Source organism: Phyllostomus hastatus, unplaced genomic scaffold (genome assembly GCF_019186645.2).
Source record: "Phyllostomus hastatus isolate PE091 unplaced genomic scaffold, TTU_PhHast_1.1 phas_scaffold_182, whole genome shotgun sequence".
Lineage (NCBI taxonomy): Eukaryota > Metazoa > Chordata > Mammalia > Chiroptera > Phyllostomidae > Phyllostomus > Phyllostomus hastatus.
Genome location: NW_025334013.1, coordinates 28,619,653 through 28,644,078, shown reverse-complemented (window position 1 = coordinate 28,644,078; position 24,426 = coordinate 28,619,653). Strand labels below are relative to the sequence as shown.

Sequence of the window (24,426 nt, the reverse complement as noted above, 5' to 3'; positions counted from 1 at the left end):
TTTGAAGCCAGTGAAAGCCCATGGAAAAAGCCTGATACCTTGGTTAGTTGTGTGGTTCATGGCAGTCTTTCCAGGGAAGGAACAAAGGTTGCTTTCCTGAACAATGGCTAAAGAACCAAGGCACAGAAGAAACCTCAAGGACTTGAGTGAAGAAGGTGAGACAGGACGTCCAGATGACAGTATCTGGCTCAGCTTCTGTGCCCTGAAGGGCAGACTAAAAAGTCAATTTAAAGGGTTCTTGTGTCAAGTCCATCCAGCACAGCAGACTTAAATATGACATGTGGTCAATGGCTGCTCTTGGAGTGTTTATGCAAATGAATAGGCAAAACTTTACCAGTCTGCTCGGTAACATGAAGGCTGTTCTCCCTTTTTACAGTCTGAAGTCGGTGGGCTGAGAGTCATGGCACCACACTGCCCTTGTCCCTGCTGATTTCTTAGGGCTGCTTCTGAGGAAAAGACAAGAACTCTTCTGAAGTATTTGCCTCTGGGTAACTTACTTTTAATAGTTTCCCTTTTGAAGACAGTGATGAGATACCAGTTTTCACTTACCCAATTGACAAAGACCAAAAAGATAAACATACCCAGTATTGGCCAGGAGATTGTGAAAAGGGTGGGTTTCTTTACAGCTGGTAGAATTGCAGTATGCAGTATGGTTTTGAAGAATGATTTGGCAAAGTCTTAAAAATGCCCCTGTCCCTTGATCCTGTTGTCTTTCTCCTCCAAGGATTTGTACCGAGTTCTTGGTACAAAGTCAATCTTCACAGAGTTGTTTATAACTGCCCCCAAATGAAAGCTACCTAAATATTCATCAATAATAAATTGCTTAAATCAATGACGGACAACTGGCCAGACATTAAAATTCAGGCTGGGAGGAATACTTACTCACAGAGAAAATGCTCATTATAGATCAAGAAACAAAGCAAGTAACATCCAGAGTGATGTGCACTGACACAAGCAGGCTGGTTCGGTTTTGCCACGCCAGGGTTTGTCCTCTTGGAAGGTTCCCCCTTGGGTGCCGCCGCCATAGAGCACAGAAGTCCGGGCCATCCTGGAGGATGCGACACAATACGGAGAGAACAGTCCCAGCCAAGGAGCCTGCTGAATGCAACTGCATCAGTAAAGAGCCTCAGCAGTGCCATTGGGAGCAAAACTGCTCCAAATCCTAAGAAATAATACATCACTGTTGTTTAAAGCCACAGTGTTTTGGAGTAGTTACTCTACAGCAATAGATGGCTGAAACACCCCATTGTTTTCATTTGCCTGATTTTCAGAATGTTTGGAGAACAGTAGAACAAGAAGCACCTGTCTGAGCAGACTGCCTTGTTTTGCACTTTTGGGAGGCAGGGCCTAGGGTGACTCGAATTATCGAATTATCAAGTCTTTGTCACTGGCCAGTCATTGTTTTACAAACTGTCGTAAAACAAACAGTTTTGTTTGTTTGTAAAACAGACAGTTTGTAAAACTGTCTGTTTTACAAACTGTCACATACTAGGTGCTTAATAAGTAGTCACTGAATAAGTGAATAAATGTCTTAGTTGACACACTGCAGCCCTGTGAGGTAAGAGTTATTGTTTTATTATAACTCAATTGATATTCATTAGAGAAAAATCAGAAAAAATGTAGATATTACAAAAGAAGAAAATAAAAGCCACCCCCAATTTCATACCCATAGTTTCATAGCAGAATACCCATAATTTCAATTATCATTTAGCATATGCATATGCATAGAAGTTTAATTATATTACATGCACATATTTGCTTTTTAAAATGTGATACATGTACTGTTGGTCACCTGTTTGTTGGTTTTTTTCATTCAAAACAGTCTTGACTTTCTTTTCATGTTGTGTGTATATTTCTATTCAACACTTCTTTTAAAGGTTTTATCTATTTATCTTTAGAGAGGGGGAAGGGAAAGAAAGAGGGAGAGGAACATCAGTGTGTGGTGGCCTCTCGCACACCCTCCACTGGGGACTCAGCCCACAACATAGGCCAGGGCCCCAACTGGGAACTGAACCAGTGACATTTTGGTTGGGAGGCTGGTGCTCAGTCCACTGAGCCACCCCAACCAGGGGTCTGTTCAACATTTTTTTAAATGGATATACATGTTTGCCTGTGTGACTCACAGCCCTGCCTCCACCCCACCCTCACACAGAGGTGAGCCCTGTCTGCCCTGTCGGCGCTCTGTGAGCCCGCAATTGCTCTGACTGTGGACGGACGAAAAGGGGCCACGTGCTACCAGCTCAGGGGAGGCCTGCATGGTGGCCTTACAAACTCAGAGACCTGAAGTAACCACATAGAATGGTCTGAAATTAGAACTTCTAACCTAACAGCAGTTTTTGGCAGGAAGTTCTGTTCTAGGCTAGAACCTTCCCTGACAAAAGCCAGTGTTTGCCTTAACTGAGCCTGTCTGTTGTATTTCTGCATCTCTGAAAATGTACCTTTGGAATGTGAAGGTGTGTTTCTCCAGACCCCGCTCAGGGCACAACCACGCCCCAGAGCAGAGACCACAAATCCCCACATTGTTAGTTGTTGGCTGTTAGCTAGCCTGCACCCACCTGTGTAAAAGGAGTATGTCTCATTTTACTTTCCATTCGGTCTCAGAAGTTGCCCACCCCCCACCCTGTCCAGCTTTCTCCCCGCTCCCTAATCTATCATCAATGGATTTCATGTAACCTACTTACGCCTCCTCTTTTGATTGTAATGTATAAAACAAGGTGCAAAACTGTCATTTTCCGGAGCATTTTCCCAACTTGTTGAGGTTTTGCTTCCTGGCAATTGTCAACTGTTTGGCTCAAACAAACTCATGACAATTCTCTACAGGTCTGAACTTTTCTCAGGTTGACGTGACCACAGCCAGGGGACCCAGGGCAAGCATCTCACCCAGAGGGAGTGGATCTGCTTCTCTCGCACAGAAACAGCATCAGAACCAGGAGACAGTTGAAGTTGGCCTTGAGGATTGTTGAGAGAGTCCCGCAAGAGTATGGCCCTGTGCGGTGGCCGTATTCTGCCATGGGGAGCAGAATGCGCCTGACTGTGAAGAGAGGAGTAAAACCCGGGGGAGGATGCAGCCATCCCGGTGGCAGCCTCCATGTGGAGTCCAGGCCTCTGTCAGCCCCTGACTGCATCCCTGCTGTTAGAGTGTACGGGGACGTGGGGGATCTCGGCCACAGCCCACACTGGAACAAAGAAGGTATGCATCACCAGCTAACTACCTGGCTACTCAGTTGCTTCCGATAATTCCTTATTATCGGAAGCAACTGAGGCATAACTGCCAGCATCCTGCTGCAAACCGGTTGACTCCTCACTGCCCCTCCCCTCTCCCTCGAGCTTTTCCCAGAGGCAAGACCCATAAATCCGGACTTTGCTGCTGAATCAGTCATCCCTGATCAGAGGATATTGTTTTTGCAAACATCTATACCCAGGACACCTGGGGCAGATCTGCAGGGTGACCCACCCTCCCCTGGGTCTGCCGCACACCCTTAGAAACGCTTCTACTCTTTTCCTTGCCGCTGCAGTCTGCTCAGACTCAGCCCACCTGATCACAGCATCTCGCCTCGAATAAAAGCCCTAAATTGGATCTTTCTGGCTCCTGGTCCTTTGTCAGCCACCTTGGCTACCTAACACCTGCCACTGGTTTGGGAGATGCCTCTGTATCCTTTAATAAATTTTCCTTTTTTGGCTGAAGTTGGCTTAAATATATTGATACTTGCAACTGAAAAATCCTAACATTACTGTAAGGAAAGAAGAAAGATGGGCCTCTCAGCCACAAGGGCAGGCCTCTGGGAACCAGTAAAAAGAAAAACAACCAAGATAGAATATTGCCCCAGCACCTCCTATAAGCAGAGGCTGTACCAGCCACTTTCCAATTCCAGGTACCCAGGCTGGAACACAGTCAGTGTCTTTCTTCTCTGCTGTGGCCTTCATTTTCCAACCTCAGCAGCAAACGTCTGTCAGGCACCTGCCACATTCAAGGCATCATGCTCAGGGCACAGGTGGGCACGGATGCATCACGTTCATGACTTTGGAGAAGTCGTCACCACCTCTCTAGGTCTTGGTCTTTTCATCTGGAAATGGGTTGAAATGCACAAGTCTAGATTTTTTTCCAGCTCTCACACCTACAAACTGAAGCCAGGGCCTGGTCCCAGCCCTCCAGGAAGCAGGCGTACCTAACAAGCTCTAGAAGCGGCACCAGACGTTCCCAGCATCTTCCTCATCCTCGGCACCGTGTCCTGTGACTCTCTCCTGAGCTACGCAGGGAACACAGCTGTTGAATGGCAGACCTGGAACTCAAATCCAAGTCGGGGCCAGCTGCCTCACTAGAAGGGTCAAATAACTTGACTTCTACTGTCATCGTTTTTTAAATGAGGAAGGATTATATGAAGTCACTGCAGCAGTCAACTCCACAGGACGGAAAGTAGAGTGGTGGGTGCCACGGGCTGGCGGGAGCCGGGTGGGGAGTCAGTCTTTAATGGGTCTGAGGTGTCTGTTCGGGAAGGTGAAACAGCTCTGGAGCTGGATGGGGTGCCGTTTGCACAACGTGTGAATGTGCTTCATGTCCCTGAACGGTTCGCTTGACAATGGTTGAAATGGTACATTTTGTGTTACGTGTATCTTACCACAACTGTTTTTGAGGAGAAAGACGTAGCAGGATAAAGGGAGTAAGTATAGGTGGGCTTGTAAGAGTTCTGGGGACAGACTGAGCTCGATGCTCACTCACATCTACCACTTGCTCCCTTCCTCGACCTGGGGCAAACTACTCTGAAACTGTGCCTCGGTTTCCTTCTCTGTGAAATGGGATAGCACAGCATGTCTAGGATTTGTCGTAAGAATTAGAAGAGATGATCGCATACCACTCGCTTAGCCCCGCACCTCGCACTTAGGAAACTGCCAATACACATGACATTATGACCAGGCTTCTCAACCCACAGCGAGAAGGTCACTTTGAAAGTCACCTGTTGCAACACTTTCATTACAAAAATGAAGAGACTGAAGCTTAGAAAGGGACAGAGACTTGCCTGAAGTCACCCAGGAAACCTGTAACAGAGCCAGAGTGGAACTGAACCACCCCTGTCCGAGTCCGGAGATCTCTGACCCCGCCAGCCCTCAGAGCTTTCCCTTTCTAAACTGCCCTGCATTTGAGGCACTAATTTCAAGACTCAGTGGGGGCGGGAGGACTCCCCTGGCTCACAACTGGTTCTGTCTCCGTGTTTTCTACAGTGCGTCAGCTCCGATATCATGGGGTGAATCAGCCGGCCGCGCCGTGATGAACGGCCCAGTGCCAGCTGGGTTGTAATTGCTTGTTTGAAGGGGGGACCGGGGTGTGGAGGAGGGGAGGGGAGGAGTGGATTGTTCTTTTCTTTTGGATACAAACAGCTGCATGGTGGTATTTAGAAATTAAGAGGCCCAAGTTTCATATCTTTAATTTGCTACCAATTTCCTGCTTTGGTAAAGCAAGTGGCTTTAACCCCTGTTTCCCTCAGTCTCCGCAACTGCCCAGCGGATGTGTAAATAAATTTCATCCTGCCCTCAGCACAAGGTGCGAGGAGGAACTGAGGAATGCGGAGTGGGAAAGTTTCGCACAGTCACAAAGTTGCAACTGCGTCAGGCATTGTTATTTCACTTCTCAGGAGAATGAGGCTCTAAGAACAAAACAGCCCAGGCAGGCCGCTGTGTGCTCTTCCCATCAGTCCTGGGACTTCTGGGGTCTCCGAGACCCTCTGTCTGCACACTCTTCTCCCACACCTCAGAGTGCAGGTCAATTCCTCAGATCTACTGTGTGCTAGGCCCGGGGACATGCGATTGAACACTCCCCAAAGCCCCACAAGGTTGAGCTTATTCTGACCCTTATCTTACAAAGAGAAAACAGAGTCTCAGAGAGGAAGTAACTCATCAAAGGTGCCTCCCTGGCAGTGAGGAAGTGGGCCATAAAGCTGGGCTTCCAGGCTATTGAAGCACTTACCCTCTCTGGGAGCTTGAGGAAGAACGCTCCTGTGGGCTGCACAGGTCCCCTCCTTCCTGCCCCAGAGACCTCCAGGAAACAATGCAAAGCTCTACCTACCACATATCACCATTGGCCTCATTCATCCATTCTTTGCTTCATTCATTTATTAAATATTTATAGCTGGTGTGGCTCAGTGGACTGAGCACCGGACTGTGAACCAAAGGGTCATGGATTCAATTCCCAATCAGAGCATGTGCCTGGGTTGTGGGGCCAGGTCCCCAGGAAGGGGCACATGAGAGGCAACCACACATTGATGTTTCTCTCCCTCTCTTTTTCTTTGCCTTCCCCTCACTCTAAAAATAAATACAATCTTAGAAAAAATATTTATAGCCTCTTCCTTGTGCTAAGTATTGGGTTGGCCAAAAAGTTTGTTCGTTTTTTTCCGTAAGATGGCTCTCCTAGCACTCAGTTGTCTTTAACTTCATTTGAAACAATTTTGTTATAGATTGTATTGTGACAGCTGTCATATCAGCGTGCATTTAAAAAAAAGCACTTATCAGCCCTGGTTGGTGTGGCTTAGTGGACTGAGCTCTGGCGTATGAACCAAAAGATTGCTGGCTCCATTTCTGGTCAGGCACGTGCCTAGGTTGCAGGCCAGATCCCCAGTTGGGTGCATGAGGGAGGCAACCCACTGATGTATATTTCTCATGCATTGATATTTCTCTCCCTCTTTTTCTCCCTCTCTTCACCTCTCTCTAAAAATAAATAAAATCTTTTTTTAAAAACCCTTCAAAATTGATGAATATTTGTGTACCAATTTTAGTATTGAAGATGGAAGAAAATAAGCCACATTTTCAGCATATTATACTTTATTATTTCGAGAAAGGTAAAAACACAACTGAAGCACACAAAAAGATTTGTGCAGTGTACGGAGAAGGTGGCGTGACTGATCAAATGGGTCAAAAGCGGTTTGCAAAGTTTTGTGCTGCAGATCTCTCGCAGGACGGAGCTGGGGCAGACCAGTTGAAATTGATAGCCATCAAATCGAGACATCAATTGAGAACACTCAGTGTTATACCACACAGGAGATAGCCAACATACTCAAAATATCTAAGTCAATAAAGTTGTGAAAATGAAAAATGTGTATTTTAAATTTTTTTAAATTAATTAATTTATTTATTTTAGAGAAAGGATAAGGGAAAGAGAAAGAGGAGAGAAACATCAGTATGTGGTTGCCTCTCATGCGTCGCCCAGAGGGCACTTGGCCTGCAACCCGGGCGTGTGCCCTGACTGGGAATTGAACCAGTGATCCTTTGCTTTGCAGGCCCATGCTGAATCCACTGAGCTACACCAGCCAGGGCCGTATTTTATTTTGCAGAAAAACCACACGAATTTTTTGGCCAACCCATAACTAGCTGGAAGAGGGAAGTCAGAAATGCCTGAGTCCAGGCCCCAAGGAAGTCATTATCTAGGGAAAGGTACAGCTCAAATTATTGTAAAAATTGTTAAGATTTTTATTTATTTTTTAGAGAGAGGGGAAGGGAGGGAGAAAGAGAAGGAGAGAAACATCTATGTGTGGTTGCTTCTCATGTGCCCCAACCAGGGATTTGGCCCGCAACCTAGGCATGAGCCCTGACTAGGAATCTAACCTACGACCTTTCCATTTGCAGGATGATGCCCCACTCACTGAGCCATAGTAGCCAGGGTCTTGTTTATTTTTTTAATGAAGGTGCGAAAACTCAAACCTAGTACCTGTGTGATCTTGGGCAAATTACTTTGCTTCTCTGAATCTCAGCACTTGGTTTTAGAAAAAGAGAGAAGAATACTCATAGTTTTTGTGGGGATTAAATTAAACAATATTGTATTAATTCATTCAACAAACAAGTACTGAGTCCCAAAGTGTGCCAGATACTGTTTTTGTTTGTTTGTTTGTTTGTTTTGGTGCTGGGGATGCTAGCTAGTAGCAGCAGACAGCAGGCATTCCCTTGAAACTACAGCGAGATTTATTTTTAAGTAAAAATATTTTTTAATCGAAGCATAATGTATATACAGAAAAATACAAAAATTGGAAGTGTGCAGCTCAATGAATTTTGACAGATCGAACACACCCGTGCAGCCAGCATCCTGATTACACACCATTCCCGGTAGGGTCAGGATCAGGGTGTGGCAAGTGAGGCACTCACTTCCTACTAAGAGTTAAGGGGGGTGCCATAAGCTCAGTCATTGAGATAAATTATGCTTTTTATGCAATATTTTCTAAGGTTCAAAATTGATGCAAAAAGAAAAACCCATGATGACAAAATACCAAAATTTTAAATAATGACAGGATTAGTAAGCGCCCTGTTGAGTCATGTTAAAGCTGGGGCTGGAGAAGGGAAAACATCAGTAACTGGGTGGATAGAGGGACCGTCTCTGGGTGGGGACTGGAAGGGATGGGGGAAGACGGTGTGTTTAGATTTAAACATGGGGCGTGCCAGGTACCTCTGGGACAGGGGGAGGACAGACCAGCCTGGTGCTCAGGAGAGAAGAGAGGAGGGGCGTGTTCCTTCCTCGGCCCCAGTATCAGCGAGTGAGGGGTGGCCCTGATGAGAGAGCTTGCAGAGACGGGCACAAAAAAATAAAGAAGGAAAGCCAGGAAATTCTCTGGGAGCAGGTGATTTGAATGGGTGTACAAATGAGAATGAAAATATTAAACACACACAAACTATTCCGCTTGGCCCATCGGGCCTCCCTGAAGTCCAACACCGTTTTTACCTGTAGCCTGGGAGAATTTTAGTTGCAAAACATGTTATGGATTTGGGACTCCCACGTCCCAACCCCTGCCAGCCCTCCCTTGCATCAGCTGCAGTTGACTCAGCAAGACTTCTCTCCAGATTGCCAGGGACGCTTGCCTTTAAAGGCTAAAATAAAAAAGCCTTTTCCCTAGCGGCTTACTCACTGATGACTCGGGAGCCGCTAGGACCCTGCTCAGCGCAGCCGCCGCCGGCGCCGCCCTCCGGAGCGCGTGTGCGTGCTGCGAGGCACGCACACACGGCCAGCATCTGCCCGGCCACCTGGAACTGCTCTGCCAGTCTCGGCTCGTTTCCTCCAAGTGACTTGACTTGGAATTGCTTGAAATTAGACCCAGAAGAATCCCAAATTACTTCCTGGGCTAAAGGCAGTCTCTGGAAACAAAGCTGCCAGTGTGAGCGCTTGGGGCGGGGGCCACTTGGTCCCTCCAAGCTCAGCGCTAGGGCTCCCCAGCCCTCTTCACACCTCTTTAAAGCCGCTGGGTAGGGCAGACTTGAGGGGAGGCTGAGATGTCCTCAAATCCTTCCTCTGCTCAGAAGCCCTCTGCTGGCTCTCCATTGCCCACTGACTGCTATACTTGGCATTTGAGGGCCTTTGTGACCCCACCTCTTCAGCTTCTTCTCTCACTCGAATTTCCCCCATCTTCATCTCCTCTGTCTCCCAACCCCCAACACTCCAGCCACAGGGGCTACTTAGCCTGGCTCCCTCTGGTTTAAGCTGCACCTTGGTGACCCACTTCCAGGAATATATTTGCTCGCGCTCTCCCCTCCCTCACCCCACCTCAACCTTCCAGGCTTAGATGCTACTCCCTTAGGTATTCTCTCTGGTAGGAGTTCAATCCTACTTCACAGGTCTCAGCCACCCCCAAAATAGACGGGCCCACCAATAATCTAATCTCTGACCCAGGATCAGTAGCTTCTGACAAACGTACCTCTAAACAGTAGCTTCTAGGGGTCATAAAACTTTCACAGCAAAAACTCCTAGAAATGGAATTTCCACCAGGTAATGGGGGCCTGCTTGGACAAGTACGGTGTGGCGGGAGCAAAGGAAAAGCTGTTTGGCCACTCTGCTTTGTTTTCACAGGCCACTGAGACAACAGGAAGGGGATTAGATTGGACTTCTGACACCACAAATTAGTACCATTTCTTTGGATAAACTTTAATTATACATACCCATTTTTCCTCAGGCCGACCCAGGAGGGGATTATTATATGCATGTTACAAATGTGGGTCTTTCCTTTTTAAAGATTTTATTTACTTATTTTTAGAAAGAGGGAAAGGGAGAGAGAAAGAGAGAGAAACATCATGTGTGAGAGAAACATTGTTTGGTTGCTTCTCACACACCCCCAACTGGGGACTAGGCCTGCAACCCAGACTTGTGCCCTGATGGGGGATGGACCTGGCAACCTTGCAGTTTGCTGGACCACACCTACCCCTGGAGCCACACCAGTCACAGCACAAATGTGGGTTTTGAGGCTCAGAAAGAAAAGGGATTTGCTCAGGGATGTTTGGTAAGTAAATAGCAGAGCTGGGATTCAGTGGTCTGAATGCAGGGCTCCCCCATCAGTCTCTGAGTGGGGTCTAGATAGTCTTTCTTCTCTTCAGCAATTACTTTCTGCCTGTTTTGTCTTTGCCCATGTTATTCTCTCTGCCAAGAATGGCCTTTACTCCGATCCACCTAGTGAACTCATATTCAGCCTTCTAAACCATCCCCCTTCCCTGAACCTCTTTACTCCCTTGTGAGACCAATTCTGCTCCTGCGCCCATTCTTCTTCCTGTACCCTGAAGTCAGTGTTGCTGTGCATCTCACCTCTTGCATCATCGCCAGCATGGGGGCTTCATGAGGCTAGATCAGACTCACATGCCTCGATCCCTATGGAAGAGGCCAGCACAGGGCCAGTTTGGAGAAGGAAAGGATGCCTGATGGTGAGTGAGACCCACGAGCTGAGTGGGGAATCCCCATGCTGGGAAGAGACATACACAGTAGACTAGATACTGTGAGCAGGAAGGTAGCGAAACCCAAAAAGCATTCAAGGAAAGGCTGGAAGAGTTGGCTGGAGCCCCAGCCAGGTAGTTTAGTTGGTTAGAGCGTCCTCCCCATACTCCAAGGGGGTTCAATCCCTGGTCAGGGCACGTGTGAGAAGCAACCAATGAATGCATAAATAAATGGAACAAGAAATCAATGTTTCTCTCTCTCCCTTCCTTTAAAATCCATTTTAAAAGCAAATAAAGTATTTTTTTTAATCTGGCAGGAAAGAGACTAACTGCTCATTTGTTCATTCATTCTTGCCTTCCTTCACTCCTTAACCTACGTATCTCAGCTACAGAACTGGCCCTCACCCCGGCCCCCTTCCCGCGCAGTCCCCGCCTCTGACGTGTCAAGCCACGCCCTTGATTGGAGCCCCCTCACCCCTCCTCCAGCACACACACACTACTAGCGCCAGCCAGTGGCTAGGGTCCTATAAACCGTAGAGGTAGCCTTGTGGAGCGTGGAGACTGCGGATCCTGGGAGCTAGAAGAGTCTCACTCGCAGTCGGAGTTTGGGGACCTGAGCCGCCCGCCCGCGCACCGGTTGAAGCCAGAGCCTCCGGCGCAGAGAGCACGGTCATGGATCCCAGCAGCAAGGTAAATAGCAGAGCTGGCGAACTCCGGCGGCCCGGCCGTGCTGTTCACCCGGAGCGGGCGGCGCGCGTCTCGGAGTGTCTGTGGGCGGCGGCCTAGAGCGCAGGAGTGGGGGGACACAGGGGTGGCATGGGCTCGCGATTTGGCGGGTGCGAACGCGCCACGAGCGGATTTGGCGCCAGCTCCGAGCGTCTGGCTTCCGGGGCCCCGGCAACCAGGGCCCGCGCGCGGCTGCGGCGCGCGGACTCCTCCGGGGTTCATCCATTGGCTGAGGCGGCCGAGCCCCCCGGCCCGGCCTGGCCCGGCCCCAGCTGCGTGCCGAGGAGGCGGGACCCTCAGCGGGCCACGCGTCGCCGCTCCCCTTTCCGGGGCGCCGAATCACGCGTGGCCTCGTGTTTGCCTTTAACGCGGAGAATACTTTATCAAAGCCGGGAGTCCAGTTCCAGGTTGCCTGCCTGGTCCTTTCCAGGCGTAGACGAAAAGAAGAGGGCCTCTGTGGCCCTACTTTTCCGGTGGCGCAGGCCTCAAAGCTTTTGCCAAGTACAGGGGAGATGTGCTCGGAGGTGGCACGTTTCCCTCTGGGCCCGGGCTTGTGACAGAGCACCACAGGGGCCGCCGCCATGAGCCCTGTGGGAGGTGGGGGTCGGGAAGGGACCTCAGGCTGGAGTGGAACCGGAGGAGGGGGACTGGGGACCAGAGACTTCGTACTCTGAATAGATGACGACTCTTCTCTGGGGGCAAACCACTGCCCAAGTAGGATCTTTTTTTTTTTTTTCTTTTCGTCCTGCAGTGAATCTTGTCTTTTCCAGAATATATATCGAGCCCCTCCTGTGTGCAAAACATTGTTTCCTTCCTCCCATCTTCCCCCTTGTATAGAATATTTTCAAGTCACTTTTTTTTTCTTTGAAACGCACCCTCTTACCCTCTTAAATGTTCCCATTTCCTTGGCTGGGAAGGCGCGGGGATGCCCCCTCCCCCTTTTTTTTTTTTACCCGGAACGATGGGGTAGGACCGAGCTACCCCAGCTCTGCACTGCCCCTTCCTGTGGGCTGTGGAGTTGTGCGGGGGTGGCGGGTGGGGGGACTAATCAGGGTCTTGGCTGAGCAGAAGGGTGCCCGACATTCACGCCGAGCTATACTCTCAGCAGGAAAAGACTCCTTCATACTCGCCGAATCCTGACCACTTGCTTGCCTCATGCCGCCCCGGGGAACAAATTTCTTAACAGTCATGGGTTGGCCATTATGCTGGCATATAACAAAATAAAAAACCAAATGAGAAGTGCTGGGGGTAAGGGCTTGAGACTCCGATGTCCAAATACTTGCTGTGTTATCTCAGTGCTCTGGCAGGCCACTTACCCTCTCTGGGCCTCAGTTTCTCACTGTATAGGACAGAGATAAGTTTTTTACTTCCTCAAGGGTAAGAACTACCTGTTCAGGATGTGATGCAGGACCTGGGTATTTATTTGTTGAGTAAGTGAACATGCTTTGTGGAGATAGAATATTCTGACAGTTTACTAGGCTCTTGGTAAAAATGCTTTTCAGTGTCACTGCTAGTTCATGGGCCGGGAGCTCAGATAAGGGAAGAAACTTTCCTAAAGCCTCACAGCTAGTAAGTCTCATAAGTGGCCAAGATAGATTTGAACCCAGGCAGTCAGGAAGGACTTCCACTGTCCCTTTTCATCATAGCCTTTTCTTTCTTTATTTTTTGAAAGATTTTACTTATTTGTTTTTAGAGAGAGGGGAAGGGAGGGAGAAAGAGAGGGAGAGAAACAACCATGGTTGCCCCTCACATGCTCCCAACCAGGGGATCTGGCCAGCAACCCAAACATGTGCCCCGACCGGTGACTCCCCTGGTTTGCAGGACAACGCCCACCCCACGGAGCCACACCAGTCAAGGCCTTTCTTGAAGTTGGGGCTGCTGGAGGAGTTTGCCCAAATTCAAGGTCTGCCCTTGTACCAGCTGGTTCTAAATGCTGTTGCCGGTGGGTGTTTTTCATGCAATAACCTCCAAATGTTTGACTATATGCCCCATCAGTCAATTTTGGAGCACCCCCTTTCAAGTGGCTTATCTCTATTTATAAATTCATGTACCTGCACTGTTACTCTAGTAGATTTTATGCCTACACAAAAGAAATTGTGAAAAACAAACAGTAGTTATAGTAAAACATTTATTTTTGTTTTTTGCTAACCCTTCCATAGATCATCCCGCATACTGTCTGGAATAAACCCCTCCCCGTCGGAGATTGCAGCGCTGATCAGAAAGCACAGCCTTTGTGCAGGGTGTTGCTCTAGACCTGGAGAGATTGTATTACTTGCCCAAGGTCTTAAGACCAGGTGTATCAGGCTCCAAAGTTCCTCCTGCTATGTTCCTCTTCGTCTCCGAGGAACTCGGAATTGACTCCCGTGCCTCCCGTGTGTGTTCCGTGTGCTCCTCTGTAGCTCACTGTGATGAGTTTCACGGAGCAGGAAGTAGGAGAGGGACAGGGGTTTGCTCACGCTCCCTCCCGGGCAGTGGGTAAGAGTGAACCCTGCTCCAGGACCTCTCATCGGGCCCTTCCTGAAGGGCACCCAGCTGCTGGAGCCCCAGGGCCTCTACCGCTTCTGCCCTCCCGACAAAGAAGAAATCAGAAATCCCCCAGGGTCCCTTGGCCCCTCAGCAGTGCAGAGTGTAGGCTTCTGAAGTCCAGCAGATGTGGTTCTGAATTCCCGCCTAGCTCAGTTTCCTTAGCTGCCAGTGATGTCATTTTCATCATTAGAGTGTAAGAAGTCAGAAAAAGACATGTGTCCGCATAGACATTCCATAAATCTTCCTTGCCTCTTCGGGCTCCCATGATGCAGTGCTATTACCTGGGCCTCAGATGACCTGGTACCTGGGCTCTGTCCAGAAGACCAGCATTCTGGTAGTTCAAGCTTTTGGGGAGCCCCAGTGTGCGTGGGCCACGAGTAACACTTGATCGAGGAAATCATTACAGCTGCAGTTCTTCATTAGGGGCTTATCAGGTGGTTGCTTTACAGAGGTAGCTCATGGGTGAGACAGAGATGAATCAACTAATGTGGCTGCCCTCCTCCCCTGTGAGGGAGATTCGAGTCACAGTTCAGTGAAAAATGACTTTTCCAAGGTTGCACTGAGCTGTGTACCCCAACACACGCTGCCAGTCTTTCTAGGATGACACAGGAGGATGGAGGAAAGCCAGAGCAGGAAGGGACCTTCCAGTCCACCGCCCAGCCCTCGATGAGAAAACCGAGGCCAGAAAAGCAAAGAGACGTGTTCAAGATAAGGCGGTCACAAAATAGTTGAGATGTTCTCCAGTGGAAAAAAAGGTGCTTTCTTCTCCAGACCCCTGTCCTCTGTGTCCCCTTCCCCCCAAATCAGCAGGAATCCCCAGACTTCTAGGACTTTTCCAGGCTCTTTCTGGGTGCAGCAGGCATCTCAAAGTTGGATTAGGCATGACCTGACAACTGAAAGAAACCCTTCTGTGAATAGAAACAAAACATGTCCTCACAAAACTGTGACCTTGAGAAAATGACTTTTCTCAGAGCCTTGGTTTCTTCCCTGTAAAATGGAGGCTTGCTGCCCTGTGGTGGTGATGTGGTGAGATGGGCCAGGGGCCCTACGTAGCCTCTAGGGTGGTGGCTATTTTAAGTGCAGAGACCCTTTGTGTGGCCAGTTTGGGTGTGCAAGCAGTGTAAACATCTCCGTGATGATCCTTGTCATGCTGAGCCACCATTCAGGGAGTCGACCCTACTTGCCCCAGCGCTGGGTCAGCCCCAAATCCCCCATAATCAGCTTGTAACTTCAGGGAGCTCAGCTCTCCCCAGTGCCTCCTGGTCACAGGGTGTCAGGGCCTAGAGCTCTGCTCTGGCTCCAAGGGTACAGGCATCCAGTTCCCCCCTCCCCCAGGCTGGCAGAGCTGGGGACGCCTGAAACAAAGGGGAAAGTGTGTGCAGCACTGGCTTGGGACCCGCAACCCCCTCCCTCCCCCATGTCACTCCTGGGCAAAGAGGTGATAAAGTCACTCCGTTTGGTAACCAGCATCCCCAGGATAGTAGACCCTGAGCAGGCTCCTTGGTTGGACATACGGGCTCTGAGAGGCTGTGTCCAGGCCTGCAGGCCCAGGCCTGGCCACCAAAACAAACCTCCATTGTTACCTCCCTCCGTGGGAGGGGTGGACTGGAGCCTGAGGCTCTGCCATCCAGCCACCCGGGCCAGGGAAGCTGTAGCTAATGCAAGAATGCTGGGAGGTTTTACAGTAACTGAGCAGGCTCCCAGGTCTTGAACTTGGGCAGAATGGGGACAGGATCCGTCTTCTCCAGGACCACCACCTTTCTGGCATTTGCCTACCAAGGGTCTCGGCACCCTGGAAGTGCGGGGGGAGAGAGCTTTTGCCAGATCCCAGCTTAAGGAGCCTTTGGCTACTGAGGTCTCTGCTGGACAGGACATCCCCCCACACCATCCAGCCTAGAGCTGTCTCCCCGACCTTGGCATTTGGGAGTGGGGAGAAAGGGCTCCGTCAGAAACAGCTCTTCCATTCGGCTCAGGACAGCCACACCTCCTGTTGGAACTTATTTGCTCAGCTGTGGTAGCAATAACAGTACAAAACTCTCGGATTGAGGTTTTTGGGTTTTTTTTTTTTTTTGGTTTTGTTTTGTAATTATAGAAGCAATGGAGTCAACTGCGTGAAGTACACAAAGTAAAAGAGTAAATGTCTTCTCCCAGTTGTAGTAGTTTGGCATGTGCCTATATGTGCCTATAAATGTGATTACTATGGAATTGGACCATACTTTCTACTGAGTTCTTTGCAGCCCTGTGTGGTCCATTGTGTTTACCCACTTCTCCTCACAGGTGAATACTTGCCGAGTACAAGCACCTACCGTACCATACGAGTTCATTATCCCCCCACCGCCTGCCGCCACTCAAAATGTACATTTTGTACATGGTTTCATACCTTGCCTTTTTCTCTGAACAGTCTACCCTGAGGCTCTTTTCAGATCAAGTACATACAGATGTGCTGCATTCTTTCCAACAGCTGCCTAGTGTTCCATTACAGGCATGATTACAGAATAGCACCCCCATCACTTCCTTCATACCACTCACCACCTGATGTATTTTAGGTATTTATTTAGGTATTTAGGTATTTATTTTCTATCCCTGCCCTCAACTAAAATATCAAATTCAACAGGAATGCAGGAATTTGGTTTCTGTTGCTGAATCCCCATTGACTAGAATTAGTGCACTCACACAGTATGTTTCTTTAGTAATATAATTTATTTTTCTTAGAGAACCTCTCTTATGGAGAGCTGGAGGTGTCAGAGGAAGGGGCTTTTCCAAGGTCACGCAAGCGGGGAAGCTGGGGCGCTGGGACTTACCAGTATACTTGTTTGCCGAGAGTGTTTGGGACCTTTGCGTACATCCCCATGGTTTTACAAATTCATTTTTCTGAGTTGAATCGGTGCCCGTCCCACCACTGAAGAGGGCACATCCTCGGGGGCGTCCTCTGCTCCAGCTGTCCAGGTCCTGACCGAGGGCCCACACACGCCGTGCCGGGAGCCAGCCGTCTGCACTGAACATCCCGTTTTAGAAGGAACACCTTCTTATTTACTCAGAATGACCTGGTTTTGCCTGGAAGGCTTTGAAACCCCTGTGCTGTTTGTTTGTGTATTGGGTTTGCACAGAGTAGTTCAGGGGACCTGGCACTTAAAGCAGAGACTGGTAAACTTTTCCTGTCAAGAGCCAAATAGTAAATATCATCAGCTTTGTGGGCCGCACTGTCCCCGTCGGCCACGAGTGCTCAGCGTCGTCACTGCAGCACAAAAGCAGCCATAGACAATACGTAAACCAAGGAGTATGGCTGTGTCCAACCAAACTATATTAGTGCTCACTGAAATTTGAAAGTAATATACTTTTTAAAAATATTTTATTTATTTATTTTCAGAGAGAGGGGAAGGGAAGGAGAAAGAGAAGAAGAAAAACATCAATTCAGCTGCCTCTCCTCCCATGCCCTGAACTGGGGACCCGGCCTGCAACCCAGGCATGTGCCTTGACAGGGAATCCAACCAGGGACTTTTCAGTTCACAGGCCCACAGGCTGGTGCTCAATCTGCTGAGCGACACCAACAAGAGCCGAATTTAATATAATTTTTTAAAAGATTTTATTTACTTCTTTTTAGAGAAAGGGGAAGAGAAGGGGAAAGAAAGATAAGTATCAAAGTGTGGTTGCCTCTCATGCACCCCCCCACCGGGGACCCAGCCCACAACCCAGGCATGTGCCCTGACTGGGAGTCAAACTGGCAACCCTTTGGTTAGCAGCCCGGCACTCAATCCGCTGAGCCACACCAGCTAGGGCTGAATTTAATATTTTTTAAACATTATTCTTTTTTTTTTCCAATTTTATTTTTGATTCCTACTAGATTTTATTTATTTATTTTTAGAGAGGGAAGGGAAGGAGAAAGAGAGAGAGAGAAACATCAATGTGTGGTTGCTGGGGGCCATGTACCCTGACTGGGAATCGAATCTGTGATGCTTTGGTTCGTAGCCTGCGTTCAATCCACTGAGCTATGCCAGCCAGGGCTAACATTATTTAGTATTTTTATTTATTACAAAATGTTAGTCTTTGCTTTTCAGCTAGTTAAAAAAAAATGTAAAGTCCACCCTTAGCTGGCAGAATGGATTTGGTCCTCCAACCATAGTTTGCCTACCCTGGCTTAGAGCAAAGCCACCCGAGCAGCCAGAAGCTTGGGCCTGGGCTGTCCTGGCTCAGACTGGGCAAGGTCCTGAGTTGCTGGACGGGGACTTGATGTACACAGAAAGCACCAGGTAGCAACCTTGTTTCTTTCAGGGACCAGTACCCGGAAGCCAAGGAGGGAGGACATGAGCAGAAAGGGCACAGAGTTGGGCATCCGAGACCCCAAACTTGAAATTTCACAGAAGCTGAGGGACTTGCCGGCTAGTACCCACTTTTCCTCTCCGATCCTCCCATTTTTTCATCTGTGGAAGTGGGAGCAGTCTCTTCCAGGTGTTTGTGTGTTTGTAATACTTGAATTAGGATACGTAAGAAGCCCCTGGCGTGGTGCCTAGCTCCTTGCAGGTGCTGCTGGCGCTGCTGGCGCTGCTGGTGCTGCTAAATTCGGCAGCTCCTCCTCTCCGCTTTAAAGATTGATGAGGCCCCTCCTCCCAAACACACACACACATGCGTACACGCACACACACAGATTGATGAGTCCCTTCTGCCTCTGGGCCACCATGGGGTGCAGGGAGGCTCAGCCAAGCAAAAGTCCTGACATCACTGGAAGGTTTGGAGGAAATGGCTTCGAGGGGAGCAAATGCCCGAGGTCCTCTGAGGGTCAGGCGTCAGAAGGATAACCCATTCCTCTTTCTTTTTGAAAGGCAAGGTCAGAGAGCATAACAGAGAGGGTAAAACACTCCAGTGTAGGAATCCAAAGGGCCTCAGCCCCAGCACTGGCTTTTGTTTGCTGAGGGTCCCAGGGCCCCTACCTCTGACCTTCCAGCTCCCATCTATCACAGGAGGGTGGTGTTAGAGCAATTCTGCAATTTCTTGGGCTTCTCTTTCAATGCCTAGAATTCTGCTCCACGTGAAATCTTAGAAAAGAAGTGTACACAAAATAAATTAAAAGGGAGCTATCATGGATCCAATAAGCCCCCGTCCTATCCCTCCCCTCCCTCGTTAGAACCGGGGGCCAAGCAGTGACAAAGGCCCTGTCCCATGCTGCAGTGCACTGGGGAAGCCACGTGGGTAATGGGGATGGGGGCGACTTCTGGACCCTCCTCCCACAGGGAATGCCCTGCCTCCGAATGGCAGTAGCTACATGCCCCCCCTCTGCCAGTTTTGACCAAGGGCCTGCTAAAGGCCAAGCCCAGGGCTGAAGGGCTGTGCTGAGGGAAGGGCATATGGCGAGTCAAAAGGCTACAGTGCTGGCCGTGCTACATGGCCAGGCCTGTCCATCATCATCCCGGTGTGTGGGAGGAGAGGTCCCGGAAGCTGGCACCTCATCGCTGACTTCCTGGGGGAGGGAGAGACCTCGGTGAGGCTCTGCACCCCAGGCACTAGGTGGTGACAAGGAGTGGGGGGCATGAGGTTATTTTCTGTGCTGGACCCTGAGCCTGGGTATTTGTGGAGCTGAGGGGCCTGTGTGGCCCTCTAGGCGAGTCAGAGTTTCGACTGTTTGGGGCTCTTTCCTCTTCAGCCCTGTGGGTAGGGATGGGGGTTACTGTTTCCCTGCCTCCACCTCTCAGAGCTGAGGCTCCAGTACTCATCAGAGGACTGATCAACAGCCAAGTTAAAGACTGTTAGGATGCACGCCATTCTGGCAGAACAGGTACATGCAGAGCCAGTTTTGCCCAAAAGCAAAAGTCGGAAGTGGTGGGTCTTTTTTTGCAAAGGTTGTGTGCTGTGTCCTGCCCTGGGCCCTCTAGGCCCCATGCTCAAGGAGTCCCCAGTCTGGTGGGTGAGCAGCGGATCCATATCCCAGCTGCTTGGAGCAAAAGCTGGAGACTGTAGAGGACACAGCGAGGGCAAAGTGTGTGGACGTTCTAGAAGGTAGCCCCATCCCCAAGGGGGCTCAGGTTCTGGGCTCCACATTACTCCTCCACTCCTAAAAAGGGCTTTTTAAGAAAGCCACAGGTTGTGGGGTTTGTACCCCTTTTCTGAGGTATCACCAACTTGCCCATCAGCCTGGCACCAAAATAAATACCTGTTGCATGAATGGCCTTCATCGCTGTGTTTTAGTTCCGGGCACAGGGCTGGTCGGTGGGTGCAGATGGTGCCGTGGGGGCCGGTCAAGGGCAGCTTCCATCCTTCCCCGACCCGAGTGAGCCCTGCACGCTCCGTGATGGGCACTGATGAAGACCTTGACAGCAGCCCCAAAGGGAAGGGACTTTTGTCTCCATTTCCTATGTGAGGAAGCCGAGGCCCAGAGCCAGGGCCACCACATGTCCCATCTCCAAGGTGGAGGGAAGCAAGCAGCTCACTGACCTTCAGCTGGGGTCTCCTAACTCCAAGTCCAGCAGCGACCAAGCAGGGTTTGGTGGGTGCCGTGGGGGTGGGTGGTGGGGGTGAGGGTATGCGACTGGTCACAATGGCACGTGCCTACCAAGGAGCAGAAGCCATGGTCTACCCCTACCCCTAGTGTCCAGCCACACAGAGCACCCCTTGTTTTACCTGGCCGCTGTATGGGGCCCAGTTTTCCCCCCTGCATGAATGGTTCTGTCCACCTGGAATGCGGTCTTGCTACCGTTTCCCTGCTAGGCAGACTCCCTGCCGTGAAGGACAACTTCACGGTCCGACTCCAGTGTCACCTCCTGAGAACCCATCTTTGATTGTCTCTAGGCAAAACTACAAGTCTCTCTCTCCAGGACTCCTGCAATGCCTTTTCCCATGGACTGGTTGAAGCTTAGACCACACCAGCCTCTGCACTGGACCAGAAGCCTCTTCCTTGCCATCGAGACTAGGGCCCATTTCACCTGGGGGGCTGAGCGTGATGGGTCCCTGTGCATTTTAGGTGCTGATGCAGGAGCCTGCCTGGGCAGTTGTGGCTATAACTCAGGACATGGGTAGGCAGGTTTTCTAAAGCAGTCTTACCGTGACCTGCCAAATGACAAAGTCCAGCAGAAGGGGTTGTTCTTGGCCCTGGCAGCCCCCACTGCCAGAGGCTGCACTGCTCCGAGGGGCCCCACGGGTGACGTCAGAGGCCCAGAGGGACCCCCAGGACACCACAGCCGAGTGAAAACGGGTCCTGTAGTAATAAACAGCACTGCTTCTCAGAGACCGGTGCTGCAGGGGCAGGATTCTACCAGAGCACAGATCATCTGCATTATCTGTCACTTGCATTTTGGTTCCAATTGCTTTGTTCTAAGTAATACACCACCACGGGGCTTGTAAACAATTTTCTTTTGAATAGGTAATATATTCGCATGATTCAAAATGCAAACACATGCAAAAGGGTGAACAAGGAAGCCTCCCTTAAGCCCTGCCTCCGTCACCCAGATTCCTCCAAGTACCTTTCTCTGTGGTCTTTCAGATACGTAGGTAGGCGTACAGTGGCATCTCGGTGCTTGTCATGAGTTCGTTCCAAAGAGGGGCCAGTAAGTGACAATTGATGAAGCATTTTCTCTTGCCGGGGCGGCGGCGTGACTCATATGAGTTCTAGCAAATGCCACCAGTGGCGGGCAAGCACCGAGCGCTGAAACACCTTCTCATCAAAATGCACCGTGTGTTCCCCGAGTTCCAAAGCCGAGATCGGTGGTGCCGGTTGTGTTCCTGCCCCGCCGCCATCCCCTCGCCTTTTGTATTTACTTTTTACACAAAAGGCAGTACACAACACACACGCTGTTCCGAGGCTCGCTTTTTCTACTTAATGTCTCTCGGTGCGTATGTGTCCCAAATCTATACGGAAAGAACTTTCTTCTTATATTGCATTGTACAGTTATGCCATATTTTATGAAATTGTAAGTTTGCATTGCTAGCTTTATGTCTGTTCTGTTGTGTACTGGAAAAAACGTCTCTTCCCTACCGTTTTTATCACACTCTGGACAGCCCCCGGACAGCCCCAGACGGAGCCTGTGACTCACCAGCGAGGATGCTGTCATGCAGCGGGCAGCCCCACCCCCTGTGGGTGCTCGGTGCCTCTCCACATCCTCTTACTAATCTCGGAGGGGAACCTAGGAATTGGGCTTGGCTGGGGGTCTGTCGGGTGCTCCCCACCTACCCAGAACGGACAGCCCTGGGTCTGAAGGGTCCCTAGGGAGCTGAGAGAAGGGGGACCCTGGGGTGCTAGGGCCTGCTGTGCAGGCGGGCAGTGGGGAGGGGGCAAGCCGGGCTGGGAAGGACAGGATTTGAAGGGAGTGCAGCCCACTGTGAAGAAAGCACCAGCATCCAGGTGACCGGGCGTGGCCAGGAAAGGGCCGGGCGCGGGCGAGAAGAAAGGGCCCGGTGCTCACCTGACGAGGCACAGCCCCTGAGCTTGTGCACTCGGGCTGGCCAAAGCCTCCTTCCTCTTTCTCAGCCTGTGTTGTGAAAACCTTGGCTTTCTCAATCATTGGCCTGACGGCTTCTAGAGAATGAAACGACTGTACTAGGAACATGTCTGGTAAACAACGAAGCCCAGGGCTGTCTGTGAGGATCTGAATGTCAGGGCTGCTTCTGGGCTCCGGGGTGGTGGTGGGGAGCCGGGGCCCACAGCAGGTGTGGCTGAGCGGAGCCTCCCCTCACAGGTGTGGCTCAGGGTGTGAACTTCCCAGCCCGGTGCGGTGCCCTCAGTGTCCCCATTCTCTCACGACCAGCCAAGGGCTTGCCTAATGTCACATTTCTTGGCTTCTTTATTTTAAGAATGAAGTCAGGCACCTTGTCACCCAGGGCCCCACCTGCCTGCTATTCTCAGGTCCTCAGCTTCCAGGGGACAGAAATCCACCATCCTTTTTCCCTCTTAGCCCTTTGCCCATTGAAAACACCTTGGCCCCACACTCTTACTTGCCACGTGTCACTTTTCCAAAGCACATTCCTGGCTGCTGTGTCATCTGTGTCCAAATAACCCTGCGAGGCTCAAGGTCTGGAGATGGCTGCCACGAGGGACCCTAGGTGGGGAGTCTGGGGACCCCAAGCTCCATCCAGCCTGGCCCTCTGCAGACCCCTGCATGAGCTGGAACTCTTTTTCTGCCTCATCTCTGCCTCACGGGGCTCAGTTTCCGGCCTTGTGAGTGGAGCGGAGTGAAGGGGAGGGCAGGACCACATGTCCAAGGCTGGTCAGCATGAAACAGTTACCATTTTGCAGACCCGAAAATGGCGCCTGGGATGAAGGCTCACTTGGCCTGCTGTAATTCGGTGGGCAGGAATCAGAGGCCAGAAACTTTGGGTCCAAATTCAGGTCACTCCCTCATCTATGCCGCTTGTCCCATGTAATTTTTGTCTCTCTCCGCACCCCTACATGGGGGCACTGGTTCCTGGGCCTCCCAGGATCAGAGTGTGGTGCCACATGGACCCCAGGCCTGGCCCTGCCAGGGGACTGAGACCCCAGAGAATGCCAAGGCCTGTTCATCTCTAGCCAAGACCTAGCTGCAGAGAGAGAGAGAGAGAGAGAGAGAGAGAGAGAGAGAGAGAGAGAGAAAAAAGACCCCAGGAATGAGTCTGGCCAGCCAAGTGTCTATAAGTTAGCAGGCTAACTGGTTGGGGCACCCGATGTCAAAAAGTAGTCAAGTTTCCTGGGAGAAAGGCTGGTGTAGTGCCGGGAGTCAGGCAACGTAACCTGAACAGGGCACCTGCTGGCCCAGGCCCTGCTCTGTAGTGACCTCGGCCCAGATCTGCCTGTAACAGTGTGTTTTTCTTTTTCCACAGAAGGTGACGGGCCGCCTCATGCTGGCCGTGGGAGGGGCAGTGCTGGGCTCCCTGCAGTTTGGCTACAACACTGGAGTTATCAATGCCCCGCAGAAGGTGAGTGCTACACTTTCCTTGGCCTATCAACACTCGCCCTTCCTTCCTCTTAGGTGTCAGTCATTTCCTTATATCAGCTCATCATCTGCTTCAGTAGCAATTTTCTGGGCCTGAACAGGTCAGAGATTCTTGTCATTGGCCTTAAAATTTTGGGGCTGCAGCCCTGGCTGGGCAGCTCAGTTGGTTGGAGCGTCATTCTGTACACCAGAAGGTTGTAGGTTCAATCCCTGGTCAGGGCACCTATGGGAAGCAGCCAACTGATGTTTCTCACATCGGTGTTTCTGTCTTTTTCTACCTCTCTCTCTCTCTTTCTACATATTCTTGGGTGAGAGATTTTTTTTAATCTTTGAGCTACAGAATTGTACAAGTTCAGGGACCATAGAAACATGGGGTCTTAACAGGTTACCTTGAGCAACCTCCCACGCAACACAGACATCTGTAATAGTCAAAACAATTGCTGGGTATAATTAAATGATGCTGCATTTACATGGCACCCTGGGGCTACGGAGGGCTCTCCTGGTGTTCCTCTCCCTTGCTGCACACATGCAGCCTGTGGTGGGCAGGCAGCGTCCACGGTGCCCATCCTGCAGGCAGAGGGAACAGACAGAGAGAAGAAACCTGCCTGGCATCACCCAG

The 24,426-nt window shown here is 50.4% G+C and overlaps 1 protein-coding gene across 1 annotated transcript in view; it reads left to right on the top strand.

Moving 5' to 3' along the window:
• Window positions 1–11,144: 11,144 nt before the first annotated feature.
• SLC2A1 (solute carrier family 2 member 1) overlaps window positions 11,145–24,426 on the top strand; it is a 28,863-nt gene continuing 15,581 nt past the window's right edge. The window contains exons 1-2 of the mRNA XM_045859546.1: window positions 11,145–11,355; window positions 23,695–23,790. Coding sequence (XP_045715502.1) covers window positions 11,338–11,355; window positions 23,695–23,790 — 114 coding nt within the window. The 5' untranslated portion in view covers window positions 11,145–11,337. The remainder of the gene's footprint in view (window positions 11,356–23,694; window positions 23,791–24,426) is intronic.